Source organism: Somniosus microcephalus, chromosome 3 (assembly GCF_052327205.1).
Source record: "Somniosus microcephalus isolate GS21.2 chromosome 3, FLI_Smic_1.0, whole genome shotgun sequence".
In the NCBI taxonomy this organism is placed as follows: Eukaryota; Metazoa; Chordata; class Chondrichthyes; order Squaliformes; family Somniosidae; genus Somniosus; species Somniosus microcephalus.
This window is the reverse complement of record NC_140989.1, coordinates 245642449-245662148: the sequence shown is the minus strand read 5'-3', so window position 1 is coordinate 245662148 and position 19700 is coordinate 245642449. Positions and strand designations below refer to the sequence as shown.

The following is a 19700-nucleotide window of genomic DNA, read 5'->3' as shown; positions in this document are numbered from 1 at the left end:
ATGCAAGTGCAGGTCGGGGGCTTGCACCCGCGGGAAGCCTCCAACCCAAATTTCTGGCCCACTATATCTGAATGCGCGAAGCATTTGCAACAAAATAGACGAATTAATAGCACAGATAGAAATTAATAGGTTTGATCTAATAACCATTACGGAGACGTGGGTGCAATGTGGCCAAGACTGGGAACTAAATATTCCAGGATACTTAACTTTTAGAAGAGATAGGCAAAATGGAAAAGGAGGAGGGGTATCCCTGATAATAAAGGATGGAATAAAGACAAGAGAGAGAAAGGATCTTAGCTCTGAAAATTAAGTAGAATCAGTTTGGGTGGAGCTAAGAAACAGCAAGGGCCAGAAACATTGGTGGGAGTTGTTTATAATGTTGCCAAAAATAGTAAGCCTGAGGGTTGGGAGGATTTTAGAATTCAGCAAAGGAGGACCATGAAATTGATGAAAAAAGGGAAAATAGAATACAAGAGTAAACTAGCAAGCGACATAAAATCAGACTATAAAAGCTTCTACAGGGATGCAAAAAGGAAAAGATTAGTAAAAGTAAATGTGGGTCCCTTACAGGCTGAGCCAGGAGAAATTACAATGGGGAATAGGGGAATGGCAGAGAAATTAAACAAATACATTGCGTCAGTCTTCATGGAAGAAGATGCAAAAAACTTCCCGGAAATATTGGAGAACGAGGGACAGAAAGAAATTAGTATTAATAAAAACATAGTACTGGAGAAATTAATGGGACTGAAAGCCGATACATCCCCTGGACCGGACGGCCTACATCCTAGGCTTTTGAAAGAGGTGGCTATAGAGATAGTGGATGCGTTGGTTGTCATTTCCCAAAATTCCATAGATTCTAGAACGGTTTCCGCAGATTGGAAGGTAGCAAATGCAACCCCACTATTTAAGAAAGGAGTGAGAGAAAACGGGGAACTACAGACCAGTTAGCCAGACATCGGTAGTAGGGAAAATGCTAGAATCTATTATTAAGGACACGGTAACAGGGCACTTGGAAAATAATAGGATTGCGTAGAGTCAACACGGATTTATGAAAGGGAAATCATGTTTGACGAATCTGTTGGAGTTTTGTGAGGTTGTAACTAGCAGGATAAGGGGGAACCAATAGATGTGGTGTATTTGGATTTTCAGAAGGCATTCAATAAGGTGCCACACAGGAGGTTATTAAACAAAATTAGGACTCCTGGGATTGGGGGTAATATACTAACATGGATTGAGGATTGATTAACGGACAGAAAACAGAGTAGGAATAAACGGGTCATTTTCGGGATGGCAGGTTGTAACTAGTGGGATACCGCAAGGATCAGTGCTTGGGCCTCAGCTATTCACAATCTATATCAATGATTTGGATTAGGGGACCAAATGGAATATATCCAAGTTTGCTGATGATACAAAGCTAGATGGGAATGTAAGTTGTAAGGAGGATGCAAGAGGCTTCAAGGGGATATAGACAAGCTAAGTGCGTGGGCAAGAGAATGGCAAATGTAATATAATGGAGAAATGTGAAGTTATCCACTTTGGTAGGAAAAATAGAAAAGCAGAATTTTTTTTAAATTGAGAGACTGGGCAATATTGGCATTCAGAGGGACCTGGGTGTCCTTGTACACGAATCACAGAAAGTTAACATGCAGGTACAGCAAGCAATTAGGAAAGCAAATGGTATGTTGGCCTTCATTACAAGAGGATTTGAGTATAAGAGTAAAGATGTGTTACTGCAATTATACTGGGCCGTGGTGAGACCACACCTGGAGTATTGTGTACAGTTTTGGTCTCCTTACCTAAGGAAGGATATACTTGCCATAGAGGGAGTGCAATGAAGGTTCACCAGACTGATTCCTGGGATGGAGGGATTGTCCTATGAAAGATCGAGTAGACTAGGCCTACATTCTGACATTTAGAAGAATGAAAGGTGATCTCATTGAAACATACAAAATTCTTACAGGGCTCGACAGGGAGGATGTTTTCCCCCTGTCCAGAACCTGGGGGGTCACAGTCTCAGAATAAGGGGTCAACCATTTAGGACTGAGATGAGAAGAAATGTCTTCACTCAGAGAGGGTGGTGAATCTTTGGAATTCTCTACCCCAGACGGCTGGGGAGGCTCAGTCATTGAGTATATTCAAGATAGTAAGGAAATCAACAGATATGAGGATAGCGCAGGAAAGTGGAGTTGGAGTTGAAGTATAAGAATAGCCATGATCTTATTGAATGGCAGAGCAGGCACGAGGAGCCAAATGGCCTACTCCTGCTCCTATTTATGTTCTTATGTACACCCATCTTTCCAGAAACAAAAGATTAATACTTACATAAGGTGGAAGTATTCCTCTAAATTGTGGCGCAAGTGGGATAACCAGCTGTCCATTTATCTTGGTCGGAGCCAATGATGTCTTTTCCCGTCCATCCCGCTTATCAAGACCTTTGTGGCCATCATTCAGTTCTGGCGGGGCAGTCCCTCCATCTTCTAAATTAGGCTTGCCATCTTGCTCTAGGGATCCAACAGGCACTGTAAGAGATTTTCCTCCACCATCTCGCCCACTAGCAACATCTGGGTAGTTCAAAGATTTTTAATATTTTTATATATTAAATGATTTCCTGTTGGGACACAGAAGCACTGTTTCGGATCCCTGCTGGAAATGCATCTTAAATGTAATTGCTGCAGTTGTGAACTTACTGAAACATGACATTACCGACAAGGTGGAAATGTTACACACTGCTGATACTGTAGGCCTTAGATATAAAATTTATACCAGTATTTACCTACACTCTTGAAAACTTGATACAAGTAACTTGGTTCTTGCCTCCCCAGTATCTCTTATTTGAAGTTATTTTTATATTTTTTTTATGCCTCAATCTAAAGGATTAAATACAAATACTTGTTATTTTTTCCCCTCTCCAAAACAGTTTCTGCTTTAGGAACATAGGAATTGCTAAACGAAAAAAGAGACCACGGTCCATCTAGTTTTCCTTCTACCATCTTGGTAGTCACATGATGCAATAATGGAGTTTTACCTACTCATAGCAATTAATCTCGATCAGTTAGTCTACAACAGATCTAGACATGAAGCGAGGAGAACCCCAGTGGTGGAGAACTTTGGGAACCATTGGTCCAAAATCACCTGTTCCTCCCACTATGTTACACTTACAGTACATGAGTAATTTGAGACATGACATGGTATCACAAAGTTATTTTCTAGAAGAAATCTATCTAATTTTCATCTGAACAAAATCAATATTATCTGCTTCCACCATCTCACTAGGGAGCCTGTTCGAGATTGACCACTCACTCATTGAAATAATGTTTCCCTAGATTAGTTTTAAATTTATACCCAGTGCAGGCCGTGTCCTCTGGTTCTACTGTTCCGGACAAGGCGAAACAGCTCGTCATGGTCTACATTATAGAGTCCCTTTAGAATCCAAAAAACAGCAAATATCACCTCTCAACCATCTCTTTTCTAGTGAGAACACGCCCATAATTTAAGTAAAAGTTTTTTTTCTTCCTCTTGCCACCCACAATAGGTTTGTAGTTCTTGATAAAGCATTTAGTGAAGAACTGCACTAGGGAAGTTTTTGCCACCAAGTCTCCAATCACCAGGTCCTTGTTCAGGTGGTTATTCACTATGGTCCAGGTCTGTTTGGCTGGCTGTTTCTGGCCACAATGTCTGGGCTCTTTATCAAAGTGCCTCAAAATCAATTATGACCCCAGTGAAAACATTAGTTCCCTTCAGGAATACATCAACAGGAGCGGCAACTCAGTTTGTAGCAGGCTTTGCATTGTGGGTATTGTAGTTTTTCTGTGCAAGCTTTAGCGATCAATATTTCAGCAAATCACAACAGTTAAGTTCTTTTTCTGAAACAGGATGACACTTTGTGCCACCCTACAACTGTAAGATATGATATATTAAGGAACAAATTTGAATTTATATGGCACTTAACGCAACTATAGGATACCCCAAAGAGCTTTACAACCAATGGATCACCCTAAAGATCAGTCAGTATTGTTATGTAGATATATGTACAGGAAACTCTCGTTTAAACGGCACCTAAATATCCGGAATTCTCTATTAACTGGCAAAATTCATACTCCGAAAACAACACCTCAATAACCGGAAATATTGCCGAGTCAGAGTCTCCCGCGGTGGCAGTTAGTCAGTGGTGGTAGTTCTTCAAACTGCCACTACTTGGCTTCTTGGCGCTGTCGGAAGTCCGAACACCTCAACAATAGGAGTCTGACTCTCCTGCGCTGCCGGTAGTCTCTTCCGATCCGCCATTTTTCTGTGCGTCTCCATCTTTATCGTGAATTATCTCCACCATCTTGCATTATGGAATTCCCAAAAGTTGGTCCAAGCAAAAGGACTTGGAATAAGTGTACAGTCAACTACAGTACTGTATACAGTCGTTTACTACAAGTTTTGTTTTACAGTTAAGTAATTAGAGTTATGGATTACCCTCAACTGGCAGTACTGTACTTAAATGGATAGTGGAAGATGCTTGATTAACAACATTCTGTAGGAGAGTACCCAATTACTGTATACTGCACATGTCTTGATTTTTTTTATTTTGTTTGTTTAAAAATAGCCTCGGTAGATAACCCGCTCCGTCATCTGGAATTTTTAATCAACCGGCACCACCCCGGTCCCGTCGGTGCCTGATACCAAAGAGTTTCCTGTATTGTGTATTGTAGTACTTTTCAAAACAGGAATGACTTAACAGGCTGGAGCTATTTTCTCTCGGAGAAAGTTGAGGTGTGACCCAATAAGCTCTTTAAAATTATGAAGGGGTTTGATAGGGTAGAAGTAGAGATGATGTTTCCACTTTGGGGGGGGGGGGGGGGGGGAAGAGGAGGAGGCGATTTCAAAACTAGGGGTCATAAATACAAGATAGCGACTTATAAATCCAATAGGAAATTCAGGAGAACCTTCTTTAACCAGAGTGCTCAGAATGTGGAACTTCCTACCACATGGGAGTAGTTGAGGCGAGTAGCTTAGAGGCATTTAAAGGTAGCTAAGTATCATAGAATCTTAAAGCATAGGAAGCTATTCGGCCCACTGTGCCAGCTCTTTGAAAGAGCTGTCCAATTTAGTCCCAGCATTTTCCCCATAACCTTGCAAATTAGTCTTCAAGTACATGTCCAGTTACCTTTTGAAAGCTCCTATGGAATTTGATTCCACCACACATAGAAACATAGAAGATAGGAGCAGGAGTAGGCCATTCGGCCCCTCGAGCCTGCTCTGCCATTCAATGTGATCATGGCTGATCATCCAAATTCAGTACCCGGTCCCCGCTTTCTCCCCATACCCCTTGATCCCTTTAGCCTCAAGAAATATATCCAACTCCTTCTTGAATATATTTAATGAATTGGCCTCTACTGCCTTCGGTGGTAGAGAATTCCACAGGTTCACCACTCTCTGGGTGAAGAAATTCTTGCTCATTTCTGTCCTAAATGGCTTACCCCTTATCCTTAGACTGTGACCCCCTGATTCTGGACTCCCCGACCATCAGGAACATCCTTCCTGCATCTAGTCTGTCCAGTCCTGTCAGAATTTTATAAGTTTCAATGAGATCCCCTCTCATTCTTCTAAACTCCTACGAGTAGAAGCCCAATCGACCCAATCTCTCCTCATACGTCATTCCTGCCATCCAAGGTATCAGCCTGGTGAATCTTCGCTGAACTCCTTCCATGGCAAGAACATCCTTCCTCAGATAAGGCGACCAAAACTGCACACAATACTCATGGTGTGGTCTCACCAAGGCCCTGTACAACTGCAGCAAGACATCCTTGTTCCTGTACTCAAACCCTCTCGCTACGAAGGCCAACATACCATTTGCCTTCTTAACCGCATGCTGCACCTGCATGCTTACCTTCAGCGACTGGTGCACAAGGACACCCAGGTCTCGTTGCACTTCCCCTTCTCCCAATCTATTGCCATTTAGATAATAATCTGCCTTCCTGTTTTTGCCACCAAAGTGGATAACCTCACATTTATCCACATTATATTGCATCTGCCATGCTTCTGCCCAATCACCCAACCTGTCCAAATCACCCTGGAGTTTCTCGGCATCCTCCTCACAGCACACACGCCCACCCAGCTTTGTCTCGTCTGCAAATTTGGAGATATTACATCTAGTTCCCTTGTCTAGATCATTAATATATATTGTGAATAGCTGGGGTCCAAGGACCGATCCCTGCGGTACCCCACTAGTCACTGCCTGCCACTCGGAAAAAGAGCCATTTATTCCAACTCTTTGCTTTCTGTCTGCCAACCAGTTCTCTAGCCAAGTCAATACCATGCCCCCAATCCCATGTGCCTTAACTTTACACGCTAATCTCTTATGCGGGACCTTATCGAAAGCCTTCTGAAAGTCCAAATACACCACATCCACTGGTTCTCCCTTATCTATTTTACCAGTTACATCCTCAAAAAATTCCAGTAGATTAGTCAAGCACGATTCACCTTTTGTAAATCCATGTTGACTTTGTCCAATTCTGTCACTGTTTTCCAAGTGCTCTGCTATTACATCTTTTATAATGGACTCTAGCATTTTCCCCACTACCGATGTCAGGCTTACCATGTCTGTAATTACCTGTTTTCTCTACCACCTTTTTTGAATAGTGGGGTAACATTAGCTACCCTCCAATCCATGGGTACTGTTCCAGATTCCATCAAATGTTGGAAGATGATCAGCAATGCATCTACTATTTCTAGGGCCACTTCCTTTAGTACCCTAGGATGTAGATTATCAGGCCCTGGGGATTTATCGGCCTTCAATCCCATCAATTTACCGAACACCATTTCCCTACAAATACTGATTTCATTCAGTTCCTCCCTTTCACAGAACCCTATGTTCCCCGACATCTCTGGGAGGTTATTTGTGTCCTCCTTTGTGAAGACAGAACCAAAGTTTGTATTTAGTTGGTCTGCCATTTCTTTGTTCCCCATTATAAATTCCCCTGATTCTGACTGCAAGGGACCTACGCTTGACTTCACCAATCTTTTTCTCTTCACATATCTATAAAAGCTTTGAGTCAGTTTTTATGTTCCCTGCAAGCTTACTCTCATTCTATTTTCCCCTTCTTAATTAATCCCTTTGTCCTCCTTTGTTGAATCCTAAACTGCTCCCAATCCTCAGGTTTACTGCTTTTTCTGGCCAATTTATATGTCCTCGCCTTGGATCTTATGCTATCCCTAATTTCCCTCGTTAGCCACGGTTGAGTCACCTTTTTTGTTTTATTTTTATGCCACACTTTCAGGCAGTGCATTCCAGATAGTCAGTCATAACAGTACAGAAGGAGGCCATTCGGCCCATCAAGTCCGTGCCGGCTCGCTGTAGAGCAACCCAGTCAATCCCATTCCCCTGCTCTATCCCCGTAGCCCTGTAAGTTTATTTCCCTCAAGTGCCTATTCAGTCTCCCCTTGAAAACATTGAGTGTCTCCGCTTCCATCACTTCCGTCGGCAGCAAGTTCCAGGTCATAAGAATATAAGAAATAGGAGCAGGAGTAGGCCATTCGGCCCCTTGAGCCTGCTCCGCCATTTAATGAGATCATGGCCTCACCACTCGCAGGGTAAAAAAGTTTTTCCTCACAACCCCCCTGTATCTCTTGCCCAAAACCTTAAATCTGTGTCCCCTAGACCTTGTATCAACTCGTGGGAAAAGCCTTTCCCTGTCTAGCCTATCCAAACCAGTCATAATCTTGTACACCTCGATCAAATCATCCCTCAACCTCCTTTGCTCTAAGGAAAACAAATCCAGCTTCTCCAATCCGTCCTTGTAGCCAAGATCCCCAATCTCCGGAACCATTCTGGTAAATCTCCTCTGCACCCTCTCAAGGGCCTTCACATCCTTCCTAAAGTGTGGTGACCAGAACTGGACGCAATACTCCAGTTGTGGCCTAACCAGCACTTTATAAAGATTCAGCATAGCTTCTCTACTTTTATACTCAATACCTCTATTTATGACACCCAAGATCCCATGTGCTATGCTAACCAATCTCTCAATATGTCCTGCCACCTTCAGGGACCTCTGCACATCAACTCCCAGATCCCTCTGTCCCTGTACACTCTGTAAAACTGTGCCATTAAGTGTATATTGCCTCTCCCTGTTCCTTCTGCCAAAATGCATCACCTCACACTTCTTTATTAAATTCCATCTGCCACTTATTAGCCCATTCTGCTAGCCTTTCTATGTCCTGTTGCAGTCGATTGGTATCATCCTCACTGTTTGCCACACCCTCAAGTTTGGCATCATTGGCAAATTTAGAAATTCTACTGTATTCCAATATCCAGGTCATTTATATATCAGATCTCAGCAATCCTCTGGAAAAAAACTCATTTCCCCTCTAGCTCTTTTGCCAATTATTTTAAATCTGTGACCTCTGGTACCAACCCACCTGCCTGAGGGAACAGCTTCTCCCTACAGCTCTATCAAAACCCCTCAATTTTGAATACCTCTATTAGGTCTCTTAACCTTCTCTGTACCGAGAACAATCCCAGCTTCTCCAATCTCTCCACATAACTAAAGCCGCTTATCCCTGGTATCATCCTGGTAAACCTCCCTTGTACCCTCTCCAAGGCCTCGACATCTTTCCTAAAGTGTGGTGCCCAGAAAATACAATACTCCAGCTGAGGCCTAACCAGAGATTTGTAAAGATTTAGCATGACTTCCTTGTTTTTGTATTCAAAGCTACTATTTACAAAGCCAAGTATCCCATACACTTTCTTAACCATCTTATCAACTTGCCCTGTCACCTTCAAAGATTTGAGGATATACACCCCTTCTCAAAATAGTAACATTTAAATTATACTGCCGCTCCATGTTGTTTCTCCCAAAGTGCATCACGTCACACATCCACATTAAATTGCATCTGCCATGTGTCTGCCCATTTCACCAGTTTGTCTATGTCCTCCGGAAGTCTGCGACTATCCTGCTCACCATTTACTACACAAAAACATAAGAAAAAGGAGTAGGCCATACGGCCCCTCAAGCCTGCTCCGCCATTCAATATCATGGCTGAACATCTACATCAACTACATCAGAGGGGAGTTGAGGAGAACTTTTTTCACCCAGAGGGTGGTGGGGGTCTGGAACTCACTGCCTGAAAAGGGTGGTAGAGGCAAAAACAATCACATTTAAAAAATACTTGGATATGCACTTGAAGTGCTGTAACCTACAAGGACATGGACCAAGAGCTGAAAAGTGAGATTAGGCTGGATAGCTCTTTTTCAGCCAGCACAGACACGATGGGTCGAATGGCCCCCTTCTGTGCTGTAAATTTCTAAGATTCTATGAACTCCACTTTCCGGTCCTATCCCCATATCCCTTGATTCCCTTAGTGCCCAAAAATCTATCAATCTCGGTCTTGAATAGACTCAGTGGTATTCAAAATTATGAGGGGTTTTGATGTAGAGAATTCCAAAGATTCACAAGAAATTTCTCTCATCTCAGTCCTAAATGACTGACCCATTATCCCGAGACCATGACCCCTAGTTCTAGATTCTCCAGCCAGGAGAAACAGCCTCTCAGCATCTACCCTATCAAGCCCACTAAGAATTTTATACATTTCAATGAAATCACCCCTCATTCTTCTAAACTTCAGGGAATATCAGCCCATTCTACTCAAGCTGCCAAGTTTTGTATCATCCGCAAACTTCAAAATTGCATTCCCTGAAGTCCATGTCATTTATATACAAGAAAAGCAATGGTCACAATACCAACCCCAAAGGGACAATAACACCAAACACTGTTGGTTCGCTGTTATTACCCACTGCAAATTCCAGGCCAATATGTTTATAAATTAACGTTTTGCTCTCTAAGCCACGCTGATGCGTAACTTGTGCCAGTAACACCTGTGAGCAGGTTGCCTGCCATTGCGTACAGCAGCTCTAGAAATGGATCGTCTTTGGTTGTCCATAGCAAACCCACTCCTCTGCCATCACCATCTCATCAATTTCGGCACATGGGCAGTGTTAGCGCTCATTACTGGAACAGTGGATTTTCTGCTTCGCTCTCAACTCTGGGCAATGTTTACTGCCATTAATAACCTTTTCAATGCTGTACTTAATTTTAACTTATAATTTTGGGCCAAACCTACAGCAGTTGATGGCTGAAAACAGAATCCCAAGGGTTATTCCTGGTTCCTAGCTGGGGAATTGCAGGGCTGAGTCAGACATTAAATTGGAGACATTATTTATGGATCAGGAGATGGAGATGGTAGGGCTGATGGTTGAAATGACTGGAGGTAAAATTTGGAAGCAAGGAAAAGGACAGTGCACTGGAGTTCAATGTGGGGGAAAAGAAAGAAAAAAAAATGCAGTTATATTATGGCTTTCATGACCCCAGGACGTCCCAAAGCGTTTTACAGCCAATATGGGAAAGTGTGAGGTCATCCACTTTGGAACCAAGAAAGACAAATCGGAATATATTCTTAATGGCGAGAGACTAGGAACTGTGGACGAGCGAAGTGATTTGGGTGTCCATATACACAGATCACTAAAGTTAGTGCACAGGTACAGAAAACAATCAAAGGCGAATAGACACGATGGGTCGAACGGCCCCCTTCTGTGCCATAAATTTCTAAGATTCTATGAACGCCACTTTCCAGCCCTATCCCCATATCCCTCGATTCCCTTTGTGCCCAAAAATCTATCAATCTCAAGAGGGCTGGATTACAAAGGGGAGGAAGTGATGCTGCATTGTACTTGGTTAGACTCCACTGCGTTCAGTTTTGAACACCACAGGAAGGTTATATTAGCCTTGGAGGGGATACAGTGCAGATTCACCAGAATGCTACCAGGGCTTAAAGGGTTAAATGATGATAAGGTTCTAAGCAAAGTTTATAGAACCTGAGTTTAGAAGGTTGAGAGGTGATCTAATCGAGGTGTTTAAAAATGATAAAAGGATTAGATAGGAAGAAAGGACCCAAAGGTTAGATAGAAAATCTATTTCCTCTGGTGGGGGGAAATAAAGAACAAGGGGACACAATCTTAAAATTAGAACTAGGCCATTCAGGAGTGAAATGAGGAAGCACTTTTCCCACACAAATGGTAGTAGAAATCTGGAATTCTCTCCCTCATACGGCTGTGGATACTGGGTCAATTGAAATTTTCAAGAATGAGATCGACATTTTTATTAGGTAAAGGGTGTCAAGAGATATGGATCAAAGGCAGGTAAATGGAGTTATGGTACAGATCTGACTATCTAAATTGAATGGCGGAATAGACTCGAGGGGCTAAATAGCCTATGCCTGTTCCTGTGCCCTTGCTGACTACATTGCACTTTCATTTTGGTCTGACCCCAACTAAGAATTTATCCAGTTTTCAACAGTTCGATATATATGGTTAACAGCTGTAGGAACTCTAGCACAGGAAAAATCCTAGTAAGAGAAATCCCATCCATCTAAATTTAAGCTTCCATCTGTTTTAGAGCAGTAAAGTTGCTATGGGGCACAGGGTACCATAGCATGGAAGACTATACTGCTCCAACTGGCTGAAGGTAGCTGTGTGATGATAGGAAGCAGCAAGTGAATGACTTAAGGAAAGGGCAATGTAGTTAAAAAAAAAATTTTTTTTTAAATGTACAGTAAATGTAACACCTACTTTGTGGACGTAAGCTAGGTCCTGGTCCACAAGCGTCATCTGGCAACTCTTTTATGGTTTTATCTTGATCTCCAGCTGCCTGCAAGCTGGGGAACTCATGCTGGAAGTAAGTGTTTAAACCTTGGGTTCCTGAATTAATAATAAAAAAAAAATTTTAAATCACAGAATAAGGAGCCTTGGACACAAACATTTCTGTATATGTTTCCTTTGTTTTCCATGATCCAGTGTAGCTCAAAAAACAAGTATAGCAAAAGTTACACCGGTAACCCCTTAGTTAACAACTTGTATTTTCATACGGCCTTTAATATAGTAAAATGTCCCAAGGCACTTGGCATAGGAGAGCATGGATGCTGAATAGAAAGAGAAGTTAGGAGAGATGAGAAAGCAGAGTCAAAAAAGGATAGGGTGAGGAAGTTTTTAAGTGTGGGGTGAGAAGTAATGAAGGAAAGCTAGTTGACAAGGCACCTCTAATCAATAGGGCTGAGGTGGCTGAATGTTGAGTGAGAGGAGTTAATGCACAGGAAACCAGAATTAGAGGACCAAAGGTTACTGGATGGGATCAAGGGCAGAAGCTGGTTGCAGACATCATGTGGGGCGAGATCATGAAAGATTTGCAAGCAAGTGTAAGAAATTTAAATTTTGTGCATTGGAAGACAGGAAGCAGCAGAGGTTAGCAAGGTTAAAGTGATGGTGAGTGGGACAGGATACAGGCAGAGGAATTCTGGACAATCTGGAGTTTGTGTAGGTGTAGTTTTGGAGGCCAGTGGAGGAAAAGCATGAATAAGGATTTCAGCTGCAACAGGGTATAGGTGGGCAGAGGCAGGCAAGTTGTGGAAGTAAGGATGAAGGGTTTGAAGCTCTTCTCAGGGATGAACAGGATATCAAGATTATGAATTGCTTGGCTCAGCCAGAGCAAGCAGGCAGGGAGGTGGATGGAGTCAGGAGCAAGGGTACCCTATTTATGGCAGGACCCGAGAAAGATGGATTCTATTTCCCTCCCCCCCCCCCCCCCCACCCTCAATGTTGATGTCAGATAGGCAATCTGACAGAAAAGAAAGTAATTGAATTGAGTGAGATACTGGAGAGATAAAATTAGGTTGTCAACATATACATGGAAACTGACCCCATGTTGGCAGATAATACCATCAATGGTAACATGTAAAAGAAAAGGAGAGCTGCTGAGGATGGAATCTAAGTTTTCCAGAGATTAATGTAGGATTGGAGGTGGGATGAGAAGCCATTGGAACTAAGCAAGAGCAGTCTCCTGTAGGCGTAGAGGTAATCACGGAGGATGTCTTTAGCAAGTTTAACTAAAATGATCTCGATGTTGTTGACAGAGTGGAAGCAGGATTCAAGATTTGAAAAAGGAGCTTTGGGAGAGCTGTGCAGCAACACACTTAAGAGAAAGCCATGCATTTATACCGTGCCTTTCACGACCTCAGGACAAACCAAAGCGCCTTATAGCCAATGAAGTACTTATTGAAGTGTAGTCACTGTTGCAATGTAGGAAAGGCGGCAGCCAATTTGCACACAGCAAGCTCCCACAAACAGCAATGTGATAATGACCAGATGATCTGTTTTAGTGATGTTGATTGAGATATATACTGGCCAGGACACTGGGGATAGCTCCCCTGCTCTTCAAAAAAGTGCCATGGGATCTTTTACGACCACGTGAGAACAGACAGGGCCTGGGTTTACCGTCTCATCTGAAAGTCGGCACTTCCGACAGGGCAGCACTCCCACAGTACTGCACTGGAGTGTCAGCCTAGATTTTGTGCTCAAGTCTCTGGAGTGGGACCTGAACCCACAACCTTCTAACTCAGCAGCAAGAGTGCAATGTGCAAGAGCCACATCTGACACAAGGCAAAAGTTGAAGGGGGCAGAGGGATCAAGAGCAGGTTTTGTGAGGAGTGGAGTTACAACAGCAGTTATGAAAGAGTGAGACAGCTAAGAGAACTGCTTACATGTCAGCAATCTGTATTGAAGTCTACTGTTATGCTCACAAGACAAGCGTGCTTTATTTTATATACATGCATGTTTAATACAGATGCACTGACCACTGAACTGTTGAATTAAGACTGACTTTAAAGCAATTGTCAGTTTAAACAATAAACCTAATTAAAAGCAGAGCGCTTTAATTCGTTGACAAGTTCTGCAGAAGGCACTACATCATCCTTTTCAGAAGCAGGAGATTAATATGGAATGGAATAAGATAACAAAGTTAGTCAAAGAATTAGTGTGAAACAAGCAGAGACAGTCACTCAGGGGAAGATAGGTACCTTTTGCATTTTTGTCCATGAGCAACATGTCAATAAGTTTGTTTGATTTTCATCACCACCCATTTCAATATTACACAGGCAAATGGATGATGAGGAATATAAAAGTGGCACAGCTCCATGAAGGATCAATGGGGTGATCCATGCAGGATGTCCCACACAGCAGTGTGGATGAAGACAGGAACTCAGCTTAAAAAGCTTGAATATGTGTTCCACCATCTTATGGCATCATGCAAGTGGAGATCTGGCACTTCCCACTGGGGTATCAGGGAAACAAGAAAAGGAAAACCAGAAGAGCGGTCACCAGTTGCTGCCAAAGGCCTGTGACCAAGGATAGACTGATCAGTTGGGTGGGGGCAGGAGAGAAAGATGTTGCCCCCCCCTCCCCCATGACAATATTGTAGCAATGAAAATGCTTTGAAAGTTCAACATGAATAAACGATCATTCACTATCAAGCTCATATTACTGAACAAGTACTACACACATTAATCAACAAATGTAGTACACATTAACCAAAACTGGCAATTGCTCATTCTGGTTTGTAGAGGCTTACCATCTCCTTGTCCAGTGTGCTTGTTATTAGTCTGGGCCCAGGATTTCACAACTGTACTTGGTGCCTCTGGTGTGCTTGGGGCTGTGGGGTCTGAACTGGGCTGCTGTTGCGATTCTTGTACTTGGGCTTGGGCTTGGGCTTGGGCTTCAGTGGTACTGTTAATAAAACCACAATTTTGATATTAGTTCTCTTGCTTTTATGAAAAACAGATGAGAAATGTCAGTCTATTCCTCCAAAATCTTGGACAATTACTGTAATAGCTTTGGCCAAATATTCAGTCATTTTCTTTATCTATCTTATTAAAACCCCTTTTCAGAACACCAAGTTTAAAATGCCATGGTATCAATTGTAAATACATTAAAATTTCTCAACCATTTTATTCTTAAAATAAAATCTCTAGGTTCATATTTCTAGATTGACACAATGTTGCCAATTCAGGGTTTTGCAGAGTTCTTGCTTACCAATCCCCCCTTTTTAACCATACAGTAAACTCTTGTTTAAACGGCACTTAATCATCCAGAATACTTCAATAACGGGCAAAATAGATAGCCAGTAATCTTGCCAAATCCATCCAACACTCGTTTTGCCGAGTCCAGGTCTCCCGCGGTGGCTGAGTTAGTCAGTGGTTTTTATTTTTGTTTGTTAAAAATTGCCTTGGTAGGTACAGGTTAAGCGCCTCGAATCCGGCAACCTCAGGACCGAGGCTGAGCCGGTTTTCTCCGGACTTCGGAATGTGTTTCTGATGTCCAAAGTCCAGAAACGCCCAAGCCCAGGTTGCGATATTTCCGGACTTCGGACATCAAACACGTGCAGAGTCCGGAAATGTCTGGGCCCAGGTTGCGCTATTTCTGTTTTTTGGTAAGCCTCCCTCGGTGTCCGGATTCCGGAACATTTTATGGATTCCGGACCCCTGCCACCAATCGTCCTGGAGTCCGGAACATTCCGGATCTGGGACGCTCAACCTGTACACCTCTCTGTTATCCAGAATTTTTCATCAACCGGCACCATCCTAATCCCATAGGTGCCAGATAAGAGAGTTTACTGTATTGGTTTTTTTTTAATTTTTTTTTATAAATGTCATTCCTGCCAACTTCTCCTTAGGAGAGGAAGAAAATAGTGGACTTAAGTGATATTTCCTCTCTGCAGGTGACGAGGGCCTATCCTAAAGTAGGTGGATGCCACACCAATTATGTCTGTTCTTTGTTTGCATACACATCTGCCTTTATAATATGCAGCACAAGAAAGTTAATTTTTTTGTAAATAATATAGATTAGCATATTTTGCAAGCTGCAATGAAAAATATGTACTCAATACAATTCTATGAAGACAACAACTTTACTGTAGTCTGTACCTCTCCTCCTCTTGCTGTTCAGATTTGGTGACCCATCCTGATCCATCCTTTGGTACAATATTCACATTGGGATCATTTCCTTTGTTCTCTGCTTTGAGGCTCGGAAGATTGGCAGGTGGTGGTATGCGCCGTGAGCTGGCCACTTTTCCCAGGCTCTGCAATCCATGGCGTGCTGCAACTGTAAACAATGACCAAATAACGGTTAGGGATAAGAGTATAACTATGAAGATTCAAAATGTGGGGGACTTTATTTTGCACTCCTTTACATTTTCAACCACGCATCTGACATAACACCAATTTCTTTCTACAATATAGAATTTCTCTCAGCACGCAACTATATTACTTTTAAACTGGGTGCAGACTTCTGCTCAGAACTAGTCAGAGACTGCCAGGACGATGTGACCATAAGAATTTTAATTTATGCATTTTTTTTTGGTAATACCTGAACACAGGTCAGGTCCTATAACAATTTATAATTCTTTCATAAAATCTGAATAAACCTAAAAGTACAACGGTAGTCCACGGTGCTTTGTTACTTTTCAATCTTCATAAAAATATGAACAGCCTTAAATTACCAAATTGGAAAATTTTGTAGCGCAGCACAGGCCACGGCTGCTCCAATGTGCTAATCCAGGAAGATAAGATTTCATATCATGGTGTGTATATTCTCAATTTCCACCATGGCACCAAGAGAGGTGCTGAGCAGAATTGAAAGTACTCCTCCACAGGGGGCAGGGAAAATGAAAGGATGAATCAATATAGTGCCGATGTTGAAGAGCAGCACTAAGCGGGCAAGAGTGCAGCTCACCATAAGAACATAACATAAGCAATAGGAGCAGGAGTAGGCCATTTGGCCCCTCAAGGCTGCTCCGCTATTCAATATCATGTCTGACCTTTTACCTAATCTCCACCTTCCTGCGCTATCCCCATATCCGTTGATTCTCAATATCCAAAAATCTATCGATCTCTGTCTTCAATATACTCAACAGCCCTCTGGGGTAGTGAATTCCAAAGCTTCACCACCCTCTGCGTGAAGAAATTTCTCATCAGTCCTAAATGGCCGAACCCTTATTCTGAGACTGTGACCCCTGGTTCTAGACTCCCCAGCCAGGGGAAACATCCTCCCAGAATCTACCCAGTCAAGCCCTGTAAGAATTTTGTATGTTTCAATGAGATCACCTCTCATTCTTCTAAAGTCTAAATATCAGCCTAGTCTACTCAATCCCTCCTCATAGGACAATCCCCCTAATCAGTCTGGTGAACTCCCACTATAGCAAGTACAGAAAACTTTGGTTTATCCGGAGTTTGTATGTCCGGAAACCTCGATCTAACAGCAGAAATCAGCAGCCATTTTGGTTAGGTTTTTATTCTTCTCCTAGCATTTTTTTTTTTTTTTTTTGTTTTAATTTTTTTTTTAATAAAAACAGTCAGGCTCTGGAAAGCGTCTCTGTAGCTTAGCAACAGCTTCAGAGACGCTTCCAAGGTACGGGCCAAGTGTTTACAAGCTGTTGCTAAGCAACAGTGTTTGTTGTCAGATACGGAGATGAAAACCTCCGTATCCTTCAACATTAGCGCTGGTCTATCCGGAAGTTTTGATAGATCGGCAGCAGCTCGGCCCTGTCGGTGCCGGATATCGCGAAGTTTCCTGTATATACTTCCTTAGGTAAGGAGACCAAAACTGTACGCAATACTCCAGGTGTGGTCTCAGCAGGGCCCTATATAATTGCAGCAAGACATCTTTACTCTTATACTCAAATCCTCTTGTAATAAAGGCCAACATACCATTTGCTTTCCTAATTGCTTGCTGTACCTGCATGTTACCTTTGTGATTCGTGTACAAGGACGCCCAGGTCACTCTGAACACCAACATTTCCCAATCTCACACCATTTTAAAAATACTCTGCTTTTCTATTTTTCCTACCAAAGTGGATAACTTCACATTTTCTTCCATTTGCCATATTCTTGCCCACTCACTTAGCCTGTCTATATCCCCTTGAAGCCTCTTTGCATCCTCCTCACAACTTGCATTCCCACCTAGCTTTGTATCAGCAGCAAACTTGGATATATTGTATTTGGTCCCCTCATCCAAATCATTGATATAGATTGTGAATAGCTGAGGCCCAAAGCACTGATCCTTGCGGTACCCAACTAGTTACAGCCTGCCAACCCAAAAATGACCTGTTTATTCCTACTCTCTGTTTTCTGCCCGTTAACCAGTCCTCCTTGTTAGCCACAGTTGGACCACTTTGCTTGTGGGGTTTTTGTACCTTAAAGGAATGTATATTTGTTGTAAATTATGTATTAATTCTTTAAATGCTAGCCATTGCTTGTCTACCGTCATACCTTTTAATGTAGTTTCCCAATCTACCTTAGCCAACTCGCCCCTCATACCTACGTAGTTTGCTTTGTTTAGATTTAAGACCCTAGTTTCGGATTTAACTAAATCACTTTCAAACTCAATATAAAATTCTATCATATTATGGTCACTCTTCCCTAAGGGCCCCTTTACTACAAGGTTATTAATTAACCCTCTCATTGCATAGTACTAGATCTAAAATAGTCTGTTCCCGAGTTGATTCCTCAACATACTGATCTAGAAAACTATCTTGTATACATTCCATGAATTCATCCTCCACACTATTACTGCAAATTTGGTTTGCCCAGTCTATATGTAGATTAAAGTTCCCCATGATTACTGTATTACCCTTGTTACATGCGCCTCTGATTTCCTGATTTATACTCGGCCCTACATTGCAACTACTGTTTGGGGGCCTATAAACAATTCCCACCAATGTTTTCTGCCCATTGCTGTTTTAGCTCCACCCAAACTGATTTTACAACTTCATTTTCAGAGCCAAGATCCTTTCTCTCTACTGTCTTTATCCCATCCTTTTTATCAGGGCTACCCCTCCTCCTTTTCCATTTTGCCTATCTCTTCTAAAAGTTAAGTACCATGGAATATTTACTTCCCAACCATGGTCATTTTGCAACCACGTCTCCGTAATGGCTATTAAATCAAACCTATTAATTTCTATCTGTGCTATTATTAATTAATCTATTTTGTTGTGAATGCTTTGCGCACAGATATAGTGCCTTTAGGTTTGACTTTTTTCTAGTTTTCCCCGATGTCACCTTAGTCACTGATGCCCTATTACCTTTGTTACTCTCTCGGTCCCTTCCTGACCCACTGCTTATTTTCACCCAAAACTCTGCTCTAGAGCCTTGACATTTCTCTTGCTGCTTTTAAATTTACTTTTCCTGAATCCTGCCACCCCCCATTCATTAGTTTAAAGCCCTGTCTACTGCCCTAGTTATTCGATTCGCCAGGACACTAGTTCCAGCCCGGTTTAAGTGGAGCCCGTCCCAACGTAACAGCTCCCTCTTTTCCCAGTACTGGTGCCAGTGCCCCGTGAACCACCCTGTCCTCTCAATGGCCCAAGAAAAAGGATGGGGAAAGAGAGGACAAAAATATTGCTATTAAAGCAAAACTATTTACACAAACTAGAATAGACTCACCTGCATTTTTCTGAGTCTCTATTGACTTCCCCTTGTACGTGTTAAACAGGTTGAGTGTTGCATACTTGGTTTTCCCATCCTTTGCCTTTGTGCTCTGGCCTGACCTCTCTGACATTTCGATGGAAATTCATCGGGTCTAGTAAGGCCTGGATCACCTTCAGAACCAGCCGCCTCCTGTAAAGTAACACAAGGTCAGAAACTCCCAAAGACAGTTTATTCTTTTCAGATTGAGCAGGAAATTACATTTGACACTACAGGACTAACTGCAAATGAGGAAGATTACTCCAGTCAACACATGATTTGCTCCAGTTCCAGCACAGTAAATGCAACCAAATAAACTGCTTTAATTGCTCATCTAAGGAAGCCATTCATTAATTGAGGGCTATTTAGAGTGA

General features: G+C 42.3%; 1 protein-coding gene across 1 annotated transcript in view; it reads right to left on the bottom strand.

The window, feature by feature from the left end:
* The window catches only part of prrc2c (proline-rich coiled-coil 2C), a 99668-nt gene that overhangs the window by 61184 nt on the left and 18784 nt on the right, over positions 1–19700 (bottom strand). The window contains exons 2-6 of the mRNA XM_085978003.1: positions 19306–19479; positions 15790–15967; positions 14439–14593; positions 11609–11737; positions 2323–2561 (exon numbers count right to left, since the gene is read on the bottom strand). Of these exons, the coding sequence (XP_085834129.1) occupies positions 2323–2561; positions 11609–11737; positions 14439–14593; positions 15790–15967; positions 19306–19420 (816 nt within the window). The 5' untranslated portion in view covers positions 19421–19479. The remainder of the gene's footprint in view (positions 1–2322; positions 2562–11608; positions 11738–14438; positions 14594–15789; positions 15968–19305; positions 19480–19700) is intronic.